The sequence below is a fragment of the Chiloscyllium plagiosum genome, unplaced genomic scaffold (assembly GCF_037043375.1).
Source record: "Chiloscyllium plagiosum isolate Xiang-an unplaced genomic scaffold, Cpla_swu_hap1 HiC_scaffold_31, whole genome shotgun sequence".
Lineage (NCBI taxonomy): Eukaryota > Metazoa > Chordata > Chondrichthyes > Orectolobiformes > Hemiscylliidae > Chiloscyllium > Chiloscyllium plagiosum.
The window spans coordinates 11491009-11505581 of record NW_028270169.1 but is presented as its reverse complement, the minus strand read 5'-3'; the positions used below and the strand labels follow the sequence as shown (position 1 = coordinate 11505581).

At 39.7% G+C, this 14573-nt stretch overlaps 1 protein-coding gene across 2 annotated transcripts in view; it reads left to right on the top strand.

Annotated features, from left to right (window-relative positions):
• The window catches only part of rpa1 (replication protein A1), a 101989-nt gene that overhangs the window by 18231 nt on the left and 69185 nt on the right, over nt 1-14573 (top strand). For both annotated transcript variants that reach the window (XM_087977230.1, XM_043718171.2), the window contains exon 5: nt 14443-14531. In XM_087977230.1, the coding sequence (XP_087833356.1) occupies nt 14443-14531 (89 nt within the window). The remainder of the gene's footprint in view (nt 1-14442; nt 14532-14573) is intronic.

Here is a 14573-nt window from a genome sequence, read left to right as displayed (position 1 = left end):
CTTTTGAAAGTTCTAGCCTAATTCAGTCAAAGTTGGCCGTCTTCCAATTTCGAACTTCAACTTTTAGATCCAGTCTACCCTTTCCCATCACTATTTTAAAACAAATCGAGCCCCAAAGTGCTCCCCACTGACATCTCAATCACCTGCCCTGCCTTAGTTCCCAAGAAATAAGGCAGGGCACCAATCGAACTGGTCTTCCTCTTTGTGTGTATCTAGTGATAGTTGGTCATGTCTTTTGGTGGCTAGTTGTTGCTCACGTATCCTGGTGGCTAGTTTCCTGCGTGTCTGTCCAATGTAATGTTTATTACAGTCCTTGCAGGATATTTTGTATATGACGTCTGTTCTGTTCGTTGGTACAGGTTCCTTTTAAATTCATCAGGAACTGTTTCAATGTGGTGGTAAGTTTGTGGGCTGCCATGATGCCTGGGAGTCTGAGTGGTCTCGTCATCATCTCTGAGATGTCTTTAATGTAAGGCTGGAACAACTGGTACCCGATAAGAGTGGTGCTGGAAAAGCCCAGCAGTTCAGGCAGCATCCGAGGAGCAGGTAAATCGACGTTTCGGGCTAAAGCCCTTCATCAGCTTTTGCCTGAACCGTTGATTTTCCTCCTCCAGATGCTGCCTGACCTGCTGTGTTTTTCCAGCACCACTCTAATCTTGACTCTTACCTCCAACATCCATATCTGGTACCCGATAAGCGCAGTCTGCCAGTTCCTACACAGACTTAAACTAGAAGACACAACACGCCCAGAGACTAGCCACCTTGTCAATTGCATTTTCCTTGATGCATTTGTTCAGAAGAATTAAGGGTATCTGTTCTTGGTGTCAGTGGAACGGTGTAAATAAGGTGATAACATTTGTCCACTTGTGGAACGTGTGACAGTATTTCCTTTTAACCCAGAGGGCTGGGACCTGCGCATATTTTACATTTGGAGGTTGGATAACTGATAACTGAAGAAGGGCTTATGCCCGAAATGTCGATTCTCCTGCTCCTCGGATGCTGCCTGGCCTGCTCTGCTTTTCCAGCACCATACTTTTCATAATTGAATTTCTAGTTTGTATTGCTTACTCTTAAAACTCATACTCAGTAGGAAAATAATTTGTAATTTAATAAGCTGAGTAGAATATGCATGTTATGGAACAATCCTAATACATTTTCATGTATATCACATTGAGCAGATTTGAATTTATCAAGCTCAGCTCCCTAATTTCTGGAATGTGAAAGTCTCATTACTATTACAAGTTAGGAAAACACAAAGGCTAAAACTGAAATAGTAAGAAAGTTGGAAGATGTTCATGCGTGAGTATGAGAGAGGGGGGGAGAGACAGGACAGAAGCTGGTGGAAAGGTTAACTCTTTGTGGTCTGATTTGAGTATACACTTGCTGTCATGGATTGAATGTTTGTACATTGTTCCCTGGAGTTCGAGATCTGGGAATGTTCTGAATTTAATTTTCATTTTGAGGATGCAAGATGATTGTCTTTTTTAAAATGGCTTTTTAAAAAAGACTATGATATTGGTTATTTTAGTAGAGCGAAGTTACCTCATGACTTTTTCCACACAGTTTAGACTATCTCATTATGATGTACTGTTCAAAGGGATGCTTATCTAGCCAAGACAATTGGCCATTTGGTTTGGCTTAATCAGGGTTTCTCACTTTGAGCATGTAGCTTAATTAGTCAAGAGTGCTCAGACCGATCTATTAGTTTCTCTTCTACAAACTTTTGCCATTTTATTCCTCTGATTTAAGGACATGTGTTTTTTGTAATCTCCATACCAATCTTTGTATAAAGACATCTTGTTTGCAGCAATAAGTGGAGTAGTCTGAGAGAGCACTTCGGGGTAAGGGCTGGCAGTGCTAATATGCTCATGGTTTTCAAACCTTAGTTCAAGTCTGGCTTGTAAGGATTTATGTTACAGTGTAACATTGCCATTGGTAAATAAAAGTAATAATTTAAATTAAACTGTCTGTAACAATTTTTTATTGTCCAGACTACCACAGACTGCAATCTCTGGGATGACCCAAGAGAGGCTTACAGGTTGAGTCCATTAGGGATTCCCTGAGCTGTCTCAAATAGATCCTTTATTTTTTTGTAAATATGTTTATTAGTAAATATTTTAACATATAAAATTATTAAAAAATACAATCAATAACAAATATCAATATAATAAGAAAAAAAACACACATTACAATACAAGTACTGTCTCCTAACTATTAACCTATCCTCTAATACAAAGCAAACCCTAACATGCTGCAAAGCAACACCAAAAAAAAAACACCAAACAGAGGAATGGGAGCATTCTATACATACCCGTATTAACTCAGGAGACCCCTCTCCAGGGCCCAGGGCTTGACAAACCTAACCACCCTGCTTAAACAAACGCTCTAGTTAAGACAATTGACAAATCTGTTTCCAAATAACTCAAGTAGGGCTGCCATTTCTTAAAAAATGGTCTGTTGTGTGGTGCATCATGTTTGTAAAAAAAGTCCAAGGGAATGTGCTCCATAATTAATTTCTGCCATCCCAGCAAGCCTGGCGGGTTCTCAGACACCCAATTCATCAGCATATTCTTCAATGCACAGTATGCAAGAATATTAAATAGTTTCTTCCCATGCTCGTCTAAAGATGGTAAATTCGGTAAACCTAAGTGGAGAGATATTGGGTCTACTTTGACTTCAGTCCTCAATACCCTCCCTATCTCTCCTGCCACAGCACTCCAATAAACACTCAGCCTGTGGCATGTCCAGAAGCAATGGGTAAGAGTACCTACACTTATTTTACATTTGGGGCACACTGAAGATGCTCCTTTTTTAAAATTCGCCCGACAGTCTGGTGCCAGATGAGCCCTGTGCAGAACTCTGAACTGCGTAGCGCATGTCCTATTACAGATTGAGATCTTTCGAGTATTCTCCCATATGTTCTCCTATGTTTCAGAAGAGATCTCTGCTCCCAGACCCCTCATAACCGGTTAATATCCTGCCAGGCCCTGCCACCCAGCAGGCAATACAGGGCACTAACTGAAAGGGTGCTTGTGCAACGTAGCAACAACCGCTCTGTATCGGGCTTATAGGGCTTAGTGAGAAGCGTAGTTGTCTTCTGGATGAAATCCCGAACCTGTCTTACAAAAGCAAGTTTTTTTTTTACGTCCGTATTGAATTCAAGGCAGACGAAGGCCGTGATCTGTTGTAGCTTAGTCACCGTAGGCAGTGCAAAATTTGCTGCTTCCGCGGCTCTCAACTGTGTCTCAAGTAGATGCTGCTGTTCCTCCTTCTGTCTTTTCCGGCAAACTGAATAGGAAATAGCTAATCCCCTAGCAAAGGCCTTAGTCCGTCCATGCTATGGGAGACTGCTACTAGCCGTGCCTGAGTTGATAGTCAAGAATTCCTAAAACTCCTTCGAAAAATATTCCGCAAATTTGGAATCCTTAAGGAGAAAAGGGTCTAACAGCCAGTGCTGCAAACCTAGCCCTTCACTCTTGTCCTTAACCTCCAAATATACTGCCGCTGATCAGAGATAGCTATATTCCCAATTTTACAACCCATAATCGAATCCAGAAGGGCCAAAGGAGCCAGAAAGAGGTCAATCCTCGTGTGACATCTCCAAATATCCACCAGCCCCAACTCCTCGCATAAGTCAACCACCTGCTTGGCCTGCGAAGAAATAGTTGGGGGCCCACAAGGCATCCTGTCCACTCTGATCCAAAAGACAATTAAAATCTCTTCCCCCCCCCCCCCCCCCCATAATAATGTGCCATGTTCCAAAAGCACTCATCAAAGATTTGAGGGGATGCGCCGAAGGACAGTAGACGTTTAAAATAACATGTATCAGGGCTTTAAGTATCACAAACCGTCCCTGCTCATCTTTCACCTGCTCTAATAATGTGAATGGAAGATTTTTCTGGATAAGCACCGCCACTCCTTACTTTTAGTAGTAAAGGATGAAAAGAATACCTGGTCATAACCCCTGCCATTGTAACTTCAGGTATTCCCCATCATCAAGATGGGTTTCCTGCAACAAAGTGATAACAACCCTTTCCCTCTTCAGGCGAGAAAGCACTTTTTTCCCTTCAACAGGCAAATGACTTCCTTTAATGTTCCAGGTGCACCATTTAATAAGACAATTAGCCGTATCACCTTTCAGACACCCTTGAACCCTTCTGAGGGAGAGCCCTACTTACAAAGTGCCGAGCATAAGTAAATAAAGACTGAGTAGTTTTTGTATATATATTTCTACGATTCTATCATAACTCTTAACAACTATTGCTACAAAGAAAACCAACTATAAAACTTTGAATGGAAGACTCTTTCCCCAGCCCATAGGGGGCACTCGCCCTATCTATCCCCTCCTTCACAGCTCCTTCAAACCCAGACTGTGTCCCAGCCTTAGGCCAGAAAAAAACAAGGAGATGATCCTTAAATCAACAGAAAAAAGACCAAGTCAGGATGAGCATTCCACCCATCCCTGGCTTCATATCACCCCGACTTGTGACTAAAAGAAGCGGAACAAACAAAAAAAAGGGAGACCCCACAAAGGACGTCCACAAAATTTCCCATCAGAAAATCCAGTTTTTAAAAAAAAGGAACAACTTATTCCAAAGTCTTTTTTTTCCCCCTTTCCAAAAAGGAAATTATTAGGGAGAAAGAAAGGAATAAAAAAGGAAGGGAAAACATGGGGAAAGATAGAAAAGAGAACAAACATTAACCGTATTCTTCAGGCCAATCCGTCTATTTTAAAGTGTCTACAAAGTTTTTAGCCTCATCCGCCGAGTCAAATGTATAAACTGAGTCCTCGTGGCTGAAATGAAGTACTGCAGGTTATCTCATGGAGTACTGGATGCCCAGTTCCTCAACCTCTTTTTAACTTCATCGAAGGACTTCCTCTTTCGAATTACAGCTGCTGAAAAATCCTGGAAAAACATGATTTTTTGACCCCTTGTACAGTAGTGCCTGCAGATCTTTTCCCAGAGATCTGGAAGCTTCTATGACTTTTTGGTTGTCCTTATATGAATGGAAATGCACTAGGACCAAGTGGGGGTGCTGCACTGGGCCTGATCTGTGCACTGTAACCCGATACGCCCTTTCAATCTGTAACCTGCTGGACTTGACGTAAAGGCCCAAAAACGTTTGGCAGCCAGCTTCAAAGAAGCTGACTGGCTGCTCACCTCCCTCATCTTCAGGGAGCCCGACAATTCGGAGATTTATCCTCCAATCTCGATTTTAGAGGTCATCGATATGGTCTCGCAAGGCACGCGCTCTCGCTCCAGCACCTGGATCCGACTGGATGAGGACTCCATTGCAGCTTCCGAGGCCTTAGTTCGACCCTCCACCATCTCCATCCTCTCCCCGAGGCTCTGGATCTCTTGCTCATGCTTCTGCAGTATGGATGCGATAGGTTGGACCTGGGCACGAATCTCCCCACTGATTTCCTCAATCGCAGCCCCATCTTTCAAGGTTAAGTCTCTCCATCGCTGCAGCCAATTCCTGAGAGTCTGTCAGGTCCCCAGGGGGTTCAGGAGAGGCTGCTGCAGCCTCTGGTGTAGTAAGTGCTTCAGGGGAGTGTCCTCCCTGCTGCTGTTTGCTTGCTCCTTTTCCCTTTGGTATCCTCCCCACTCCCAAATATTAACAAATATGTATTCTGTAAGGTTTTAAATTAATAATTCCACCACAAGTTCGCCAGGGGTGGCAAAAAAGCGCTGGTATGCCTTGGCTGTTGGGAAGAGCTATCCACAGCAGTTCTACAGAATTGCCGCCATCTTGCCGAGTCTTCAAATAGATACTTTAACAGCTACTTACTGGAGTGCATCTTGTAGATGGTGTACACTGCTGTGATTGTACATCCGTATTGAAGGAAGTGAATATTGAAGATGATGAAGTGACAATCAAGTGGAGTGCTTTGTCATAGCTGATATTAAGCTGCTTGCATGTTAGTAATGCTGCCAACAAGATAAATCCAGGTTTTGCTAGCTGAGTCACTGTATACTTCCCTTGAGAATATGGTGGTGAGCAACTTTCTTGAACTGCTGCCGTCCATTTCATTTAGGAAATCCCACAGTGCTGTTCCAGATGGAATTGTAAAATGGTGCGTGCCATAGAGAGAAAGTTGCATGGGTGGTGTTCTCTGCTGTCACTGCCTTTGTCCTTACTGTTGGTGGTGGACGTGGGTTTGGAAGATGCTTCTCTGGGGCTTGGTGAATTTCTGCAGTGCATCTTTGTAGATGGCAACATTCTACTACTACTGACCAATCAGTGCTGGAGAAAATGAATGTCTGCAGGTGTTGTGTCGGCTTTGTCCTGGGTGATGTCAAACTTGTGTTGTTGGAACTTCATTCATCCAGGCAAGTAGGGAGTATGCAATCACATTGCTTGTGTGTTGTAGATGTGGTCTTTGCTTGCCCTGACCTGCTTTTACGCCCATAGTATTGATATAGTTAGTCCAATTCTGTTTATGGTCAATGGTAACCACCAGGATGGTAATAGTGGAGGATTCAGCAGTGATAAAATCATTGAATTTAAGGAGGAGGGTGTGATTCAATTCTCTCTTTTGGAGATGATCATTGCCTGGCACTTGCATGATGTGAATGTTATTTGCCATTTGTCAGCTGAAATCTAGAGATTGTTTAGGTCTTGCTGCATTTAAACAGGAGTTGCTTTGTCAACAGTGAATGGGGCTGAACATTCTGTGGTCATCGGCGAACATTCCACCTTCTGATGAAGGAATGGTGTGATCTTGTAGTGGAGAATTATAACTTTAGATTGAAGGAACCACTATTATGCAGACAGGTGCTGTCCTTTCCTTGGAAATTGATTACACTGTATAGCAAGTTTTTTTTTGCTGAAGTTGGCAATGTTGCTTGTTCTCTCACACGCTGCAATTTTTGCTGGATCTGCGGTCCATTTGAAACATGAGAAAATTATAGTGTCCTTTCTTTTTTTGGCGGTCACAACCCATTTCATAAATAGCACTTGACCCAGCTAATCTGTAAAGATTAGCTCTACATTGTTTATTTGATACTGCAAGCTTCTATTATTTACTGGTTTGACTGTCTGTTAGATGTGTGTTCAATTTAATCACCTATCTTCCTAGCATATATCATGTTACAATATTATGCAAAATGTAGTATTTTTTGATTCTTTTTCATTGTTTCTCATTGCATATTTATAGGAAAAGAAGTGAAGGGTACTGAAAAGTCCAAAGATAATTCCACGCGCTGAGAACAAACCCTAGCCTAATTTTAAATCTGTAATTTTAAACTAATAGTTGATGAGAAAGATAGAGGATAGTGAGTCATGACTATCAGTGAAAAGCAAAGATCCTAAATGTAAACTGTCAGTCTGCATATCCTATGAATCTATTCTTGTTGTTTTAATATGTACATCAAGGACTGAAGTTCCTTACTAGCCTTGATGCAGAATGATGCTGAAAAACAATGGTGTCTGCAACTTGCTGCATGATCCAAAACAGCATTTACTAAGTGGCTTTATGAAATCTTATCTGAAACATTCCTGTCGGGAAGCTAACCCAAAAGACGAATGAACCCATCAAGGATGAATGTAGTCAAATTCTCACTTTATATTTGGCTTTGATTTTTACATATTCAATAATTCTGAGATGCTATAAGAGTCAATGCTTCCGCTCCAATTACAAGCAGTCCGGTCTGGGTCCATGATAATACTTGTTACTTTGTCCGAAGTTTATGGGTTGAAGTCCAACTTTGAAACCTGAATAACTGTTTTGGCCAATACCCCAGTGCAATATTGAGGAGTGGTGTGTGTCAGGTACACAGTCTTTCCAAAGAGACATGAGAGTAAGAGTATATGTGTTCCCTCCTGTCCTCACGTCACACTACTTGAAGATGAACCATGTCCTGAAATCAGATTAGCTCGTATGTATTTAGTTGCCAATTAAGATCTAGCTGTAAGCTAATTGGCTGTGAAGTCCTTTCTGAATTCTAGTTTGTACACAATCCATCTCTGTTTTGTTTCCTTTTTTTTCTGAATTTAAAAAAGAATCTTCCAACCTGTCAACCTTTTTATCATTTTACGTTCCTATGCTTTTATTTATAATGGAAAGCTTACTGCATTTCACTTGCATCATTATTTGGATTAAGTCATGTGTTGAAGATTGGACTGAACTTGGATGGTTGACCCATGAAGCATTGTTTGTGGGAGAGTGTTGGAATGTTGTAGGGGCAGAAATGCATGGATGATATAGAATAAAAGATAGTTGTCAACTATCAGGTCAGTGAACATTTTTATAGAAAGAACACGTGAGTGTTTATTATTTAGGACTCTGAGGCTCAGTAAGTTTTTTTATTCAACCTGTTGTCACACACCTCTGGGACAGGATGGGCTTGAACTCTGACTCAGAGGTGTGGGCACTACCACTGAGGAGCAGTAAATCTCTGAGCAGGTTGTAATTTCAACATTCAGCCTTCTGATCTGGAGTCAGGTGCACTACTTCTGCATTACAAGCCCAATCCCAAAATCAGTTGATAACCTTGACAATAGTTGGGACTCTCCTGCTCCTCGGATGTTCCCTGATCTTTTGTGCTTTTCCACTGCCACACTTTTTGACTCATAGTTGGGTGGTGCACAAGAACAATAATGGTGAGGTTATCTGTTGCAGTAGCTGAGAATGGTAACGGCCTGTACGAGGAAGCTTTTGACGGGGAAGCAATTTTAAGTTGTTTAGAGGTTGTTTTAGTCTGGTCTTATCAGTGGTTTTACCATCGATTTTATCTTTGGTTTTACCTTGGTTTTACTGGTGCTATACGTCTGGCAATTTTATTGTTTTTCTCCGTTGTTTGAGCATTACTCGGACCAGGCCGGCAAATACAACCTCAGAAAAGATACGAGACGGCTGGTGACCTTTCGGTCTGACTTAAACCAAATTTGGCAGCGGCGATTATGGCCAATTCCAAAATTTCCGGTTGGGTGGGAGACCGGGAAAATAACTGCCCCGCATGGTTGCTATTGGCGACACCGTGCGCTAAATGTATGAGCCAAAAATGGGTTGGACAATCCGTCTCGACTCAGACGGATGAAACTATAAGGATTATTCCGGCAAGGCTGTCCTCGGGCAGGCACGAGGAAGTTGTTAATATCGTCCAGAATGATCAGGACATAATTCGAAGAGAAAGACTAATAGAGAACGGTGGCACAGTGGTTAGCACTGCTGCCTCACAGCACCAGAGACCCGGGTTCAATTCCCACCTCAGGCGACTGACTGTGTGGAGTTTGCACGTTCTCCCCATGTCTGCGTGGGTTTCCTCCGGGTGCTCTGGTTTCCTCCCACAGTCCAAAGATGTGCAGGTCAGATGAATTGGCCATGCTAAATTGCCTGTAGTGTTAGGTAAGGGGTAAATGTAGGGGTATGGGTGGGTTGCGCTTCGGCGGGTCGGTGTGGACTGTTTCCACACTGTAACGTAATCTAATCTAATCTAAAGAAGGCCCCTCTACATTCGGGTTCATTTAACAGCCGGGCGATTTTTAATTCGAATTTTAATGGGCCATTTGTTTTTAGTCGATATGGAGAATCAGAGAGCAATGAGGAGAGGTATGAAGGTAGGATTATTTACCCGGTAATTGGGGAAACAGATAAATTAGAGTTAATAATTAAGTACCCGATAGAAGATTTTAAATGTAATTATTGTAATAATATCTATAACACCACGGGGATGTTTAGGAAACACTTAAAGATATGTAAAGGAATTAAATCAGTGAAAATTAGGTGTAGTAAATGTGAGTGGGAAGGGAATTATCAAGCAGTAGCGTGCCACTATCCAAAGTGTACTAAAAATGATGATAATAGTAGTAATAGTAATAAAGAAGGTGAGATAGAAAAATTATATCAGTGTGAAATATGCCCGTTAAAATTTAAGACAGCCAGCGGATTGGGGCAACATGAAAGGCATGTACATCCCATCTTGAGAAATGAGAAGAGAAAAAAAGGAAAGACAGAGACTAAGAAGTTGGAAAATAGAGAGGGAAATAAGAGGGGAATATGGTCTAAGGAAGAGGTGGAAAAGTTGCAACAATTAGAAGTAGAGTTTAGTGGCTGTAAAAATGTTAATAAAGTTATCGCGGAGAAAATAGGTTCTAAAACTGCAAAACAAATTTCTGATAAAAGGAGGTTATTAAATAAGAGTAAAAATCGCGATAATGATAAGGGTATAGATCAAGAAGTGTCCTTAATATTAGTGACAATAATGAAATGGAGAAACGTGACCTGGTGATAGGGAAATGGAGGAAGAAAGATTGAATGAACAGAGTGATCAGGAGAATAATAATACTATGGAGAATCTAGGTTATAGTGGTAGGTCACTAACAGAATTAATTAAAATAATTGAGGATGATATGGGTAGGAATAAAGGTATTATTAAGGAACATGATAACATTATGGATATGATAATGGACAAATTAGGAAGGAATAAGGAAGATGGTACATGTAAGAAGGTAACTCATGCTAAACGAGTAGGTTTTAAGCAAAGGGATAGTGGACAAAGAAGGAATAGGAAGGAAAATAAAGCTATGAAGGTATAGTAAAAAGAAGGGTAAATTTAAAGAAATGCAGGTTTTATATAAAACTAAGAGACAGTACCAAGCAAGAACCCTAATGGGGGCCCCAGTTAGGTGTGAATGTCCCCTTAGTAAGGAAGAGTTAGAAGATTATTATAAAGAGAGATTAACTAACCCGAATGATAAGAATAACTTAAGAGGCTTTGCAAAATATAAAAGTCAAGGGGAGGGATCGGTAGGTGGGATTCTGACTGGTCCTGTGACGGTGGAGGACGTGAATTTAGCCGTAAAGGTGATGGACGTAAAAACCGCTGCAGGGCCGGATGGGGTAACGCTGAGGGAGATAGTTAAGATATTTAATAAAGATAATACATTACTTCCTAGATTATATACTATTTGGATAAAAACGGGTAAAATACCAGATCAAATGAAAATAAGTAGAACGGTATTGATTCCCAAAGTGAGCGAAGAAGAAGGGTTAAGGGATATTAATAATTGGAAGCCAATAACTATAGGGCCAATTATGCTCAGAATATTTGCGAAAATTAAAATCCTAGAAAATATTATTAATGGGGCTAAAAAGAACAAGAGAGATTTAGTGGTAGCCTTTGTGGATCTAGCAAAAGCTTTTGATACAGTAGGCCTTAAACTAATTATAACAGCTCTGAAAAGACTCCAGCTCCCTTTAATGTTTATTAAATTGATTACAAATTTACATGGGAATAATTTTACTTAAGTGGAAGGTTTTAAGTGTAAAACCGGAAAAATTGAAATTTTAAGAGTCCAGCAAGGTGATACATTGTCACCGATTCTTTTTAATGTTGTAATGGACCCTTTGATAAGTACCATCGAAGAGAAGCAGAAAGGAATATTTTTGGGGTTAGATGGGAATAGCTTTCATTACGTGACATTAGCATTCGCGGATGATATAGCATTAATTAGTCAATCGTATGAGGGTATGGTCTACAATCTAAAATTGGTGGAAAAATTTTGTAACAATACGGGAATGGAGGTAAATATAAAGAAAACGAAAGGATTTTACTTTAGGTCGAAATAAGACAGTTATATATAATGATAGAACTAATTGGAAGTTAAATGATGGGATCATACAATTTATAGAACCAGGAAACACTAAATATTTAGGTGCCAAGATAGATCCGTGGATTGGAGTAAGTAAATTAGACTGGGAAAGCCAACTAGATATATGGATAGGAAATTTAAAATGATCCTCCTTAAAACCAGTACAGAAAATAGAACTTTTAAAAACTTATTTTATTCCTAGGCTGTATTATTATCTAATTTTATCAGAAGTTTCTATTAATTATCTTAATAAACTAGACAATATTATCAAAAGCGCAGTTAAAGAAATTTTACACCTCCCGCAATCCATCACGGATGGAGTGTTATATGCCAAATTCCGTGATGGTGGCCTTGCTTTAAACAGACTGTCAACCTTACTTCCTCATAATCAAAATTGGAATAATGGGACGCTACATAAATCCGAGGACGAAATTTTGTATGCACCGTTTCGGTTTGAAGATGATAGTGTGGCTGTGAAAATGCACAAATTGAGTAAATTAAAAGTATTGAAAAAGATCTGGAACCCGACTATTAATCGGCGATTGGATGAAGAGGATACTATCATGGAAGATAGTGAAGTCGAGATGGATGAGTTTAAGAGTACTAATTGGAGATCTATAGAGGTACAGAGGTAGATGGCCCTCCCCTGTCAAGGGGTAGGTGTTCATGACTATAAGAATGATTATGTATCCAACAACTGGTTGACAAAACTACAATTTATGAAGATGTCCAAAATTATTAATTCGATCTTGCTGAGAACAAATTTATTTCCAACACGGGCGTCATTGTCATATGGAAGGCCATTTAATATCAAGAATTGCAGAAGATGTAATGATATTTTGGAAACATTTGCTCATATTTCTGGGTGGTGCCCTTACGTCAAAAACATGAGAATTAAAAGGCATAATAGGATCGCAGAAGAGTTAGTCAAGTTTGTTAGGAAGAACGGGTGGACTCATATATATATTTTATTTTTATATATATATATTATATAGTCGCGAATTAAAGATGATGCCGGAAAACTTTGGTGGTCGTGACTATTAGAACGGACCTTCAGATCAACTCTCTTGAATCGGCTTGGGGAGAGAAGATAAATAAATATAAACAGCTAGGAAAAGAGATAATGGACCTCATTGGTGGAGGAAAGATATCTTTTTATGAGTTTGTGATAGGAGCTAGAGGGAAGTGGTTCGAAAAGAACACCGAGTTAATGAAAGACCTCGGGATTTTGAAATTTAAATCTTTTGCACAGAATATCACAACCCTAACTTTATCTTTGACCCTTGAATTTCTACGGATTTTTATGGGCTCTTAATATCTCCTATCGACGCATTTTAATAAGGTTTTTAGGTATTTTAATAATTTTAAATAATGTTTTAAATAGTTTTAAATAATTTTGATTTTAATTAGTTTTAAATTTTAAGATTTTATTAATAAACTTGTATTGTTTTAGATCACTTAGTTAATGGGTGGTGGGTAATTCGAGGTGGTAAATAATTAAAGTGCACGCTACACACAAGTGATGAGTGGTAATTTAGACTAACCGTTGATAACCTCAGCTCATCCCTTGCCTCGCTGAAATTCTGATTGTGTTTTATACCGTCCCCTTAAGATCATCTGGCTGTGGTTTTGCTAGATAGGGGTATTCATTTGTCGACGAGCGACGTTAAAATCTCGAAAAGGAAACGATCCATTGCGTATGGTAAGTGCATAAAACTAGCCATGCTGCGGAGGTGCTGGTGTTGGACTGGCATGGACAAAGTTTAAAAAATTACACAGCACCAGGTTATGGTCCCAACAGGTTTATTTGGAAGCACTAGCTTTTGGAATGCTGCTCCTTCATCGGGTACCTGTGGAAAAGGATCATAAGATGCAGAATTTATAGCAAAAGATTAGTGTCACAGCTGAAATGATATATTGAACAAACCTAGATTGCTGTTAAATCTTTAATCTTTTTAGAATGGGTTGTAGGTTTCAGTTCATTAATATTAAATCCCACAACTACTTTTAAGTCACATTGCGTGTTTTTTTTTCCAGAATCTGCAGGCAGTCAATCCATGTAATATTTTATAAATTCCTACTTTGGAAATAGAACTAGTCTGACTCAAGATTGGGATGCAGACAAACTAACCGCACACCATTAATACACTGAGCTAAGATTCCACTTTTGTTTATAAAACCTTAAGTTATCTTGAGAATGTGCCTTAAAAGAAGTTCTAGGATTTACATATTTATGAATCAAAACCATTCTAAAAGATGAAAGACTTAACAGCAATGTAGGTTTGTTCAAGATATCATTTCAGTTATGACACTAATCTTTTGCTATAAATTGTGCCTTACAATTCTGCTCCACAGCTACGTGATGAAGGAGCAGCGCTCTGAAAGCTAGTGCTTCCAAATAAACCTGTTGGATTATAACCTGGTGTTGTGATTTTTAACTGTATTTAAGTAGAGCATTGAAGTACCATTGGGACATTTTTCTTTAAGACTAGATATCGTTGAGTTTAACATCAGTGTTGAATGAAGGAGGCTTAACTAGCACATTAATATTGCTGATAATGTGAGGTGAGGTTCAGACATGTTTCCAATGCAGCAAACCCATTCCATTAGATTGCTATTTATTATTTTCTGTAGAAAAAATCTACAATTTCACTGTCAATTTTCGTTTTAAAAATTCATGATCCTCCAGTTCTAATTTGATAAGAGACTTAATCTGATCAAATATTTCAGTCTTTCTGCAGATTGAAATATCTCTCCTCTTGCTGGGATGTGATAAAATTTACAGAATTAAAATATTAGTAAATTAGGAGGTTAAATGATCTGCCCCATTTGTTCTTTTTCCAGGCGTGCTGTCGTGATTGTTGACTTAAAAGTTGTCAAACCAGCCGATCAGGTGAATGGGAGAATTGGTAATCCAGTGCCAATCAATGAAGGCAAGTGTCATGTTTTCTCACATTTTTATTAGAGGTGAGCAT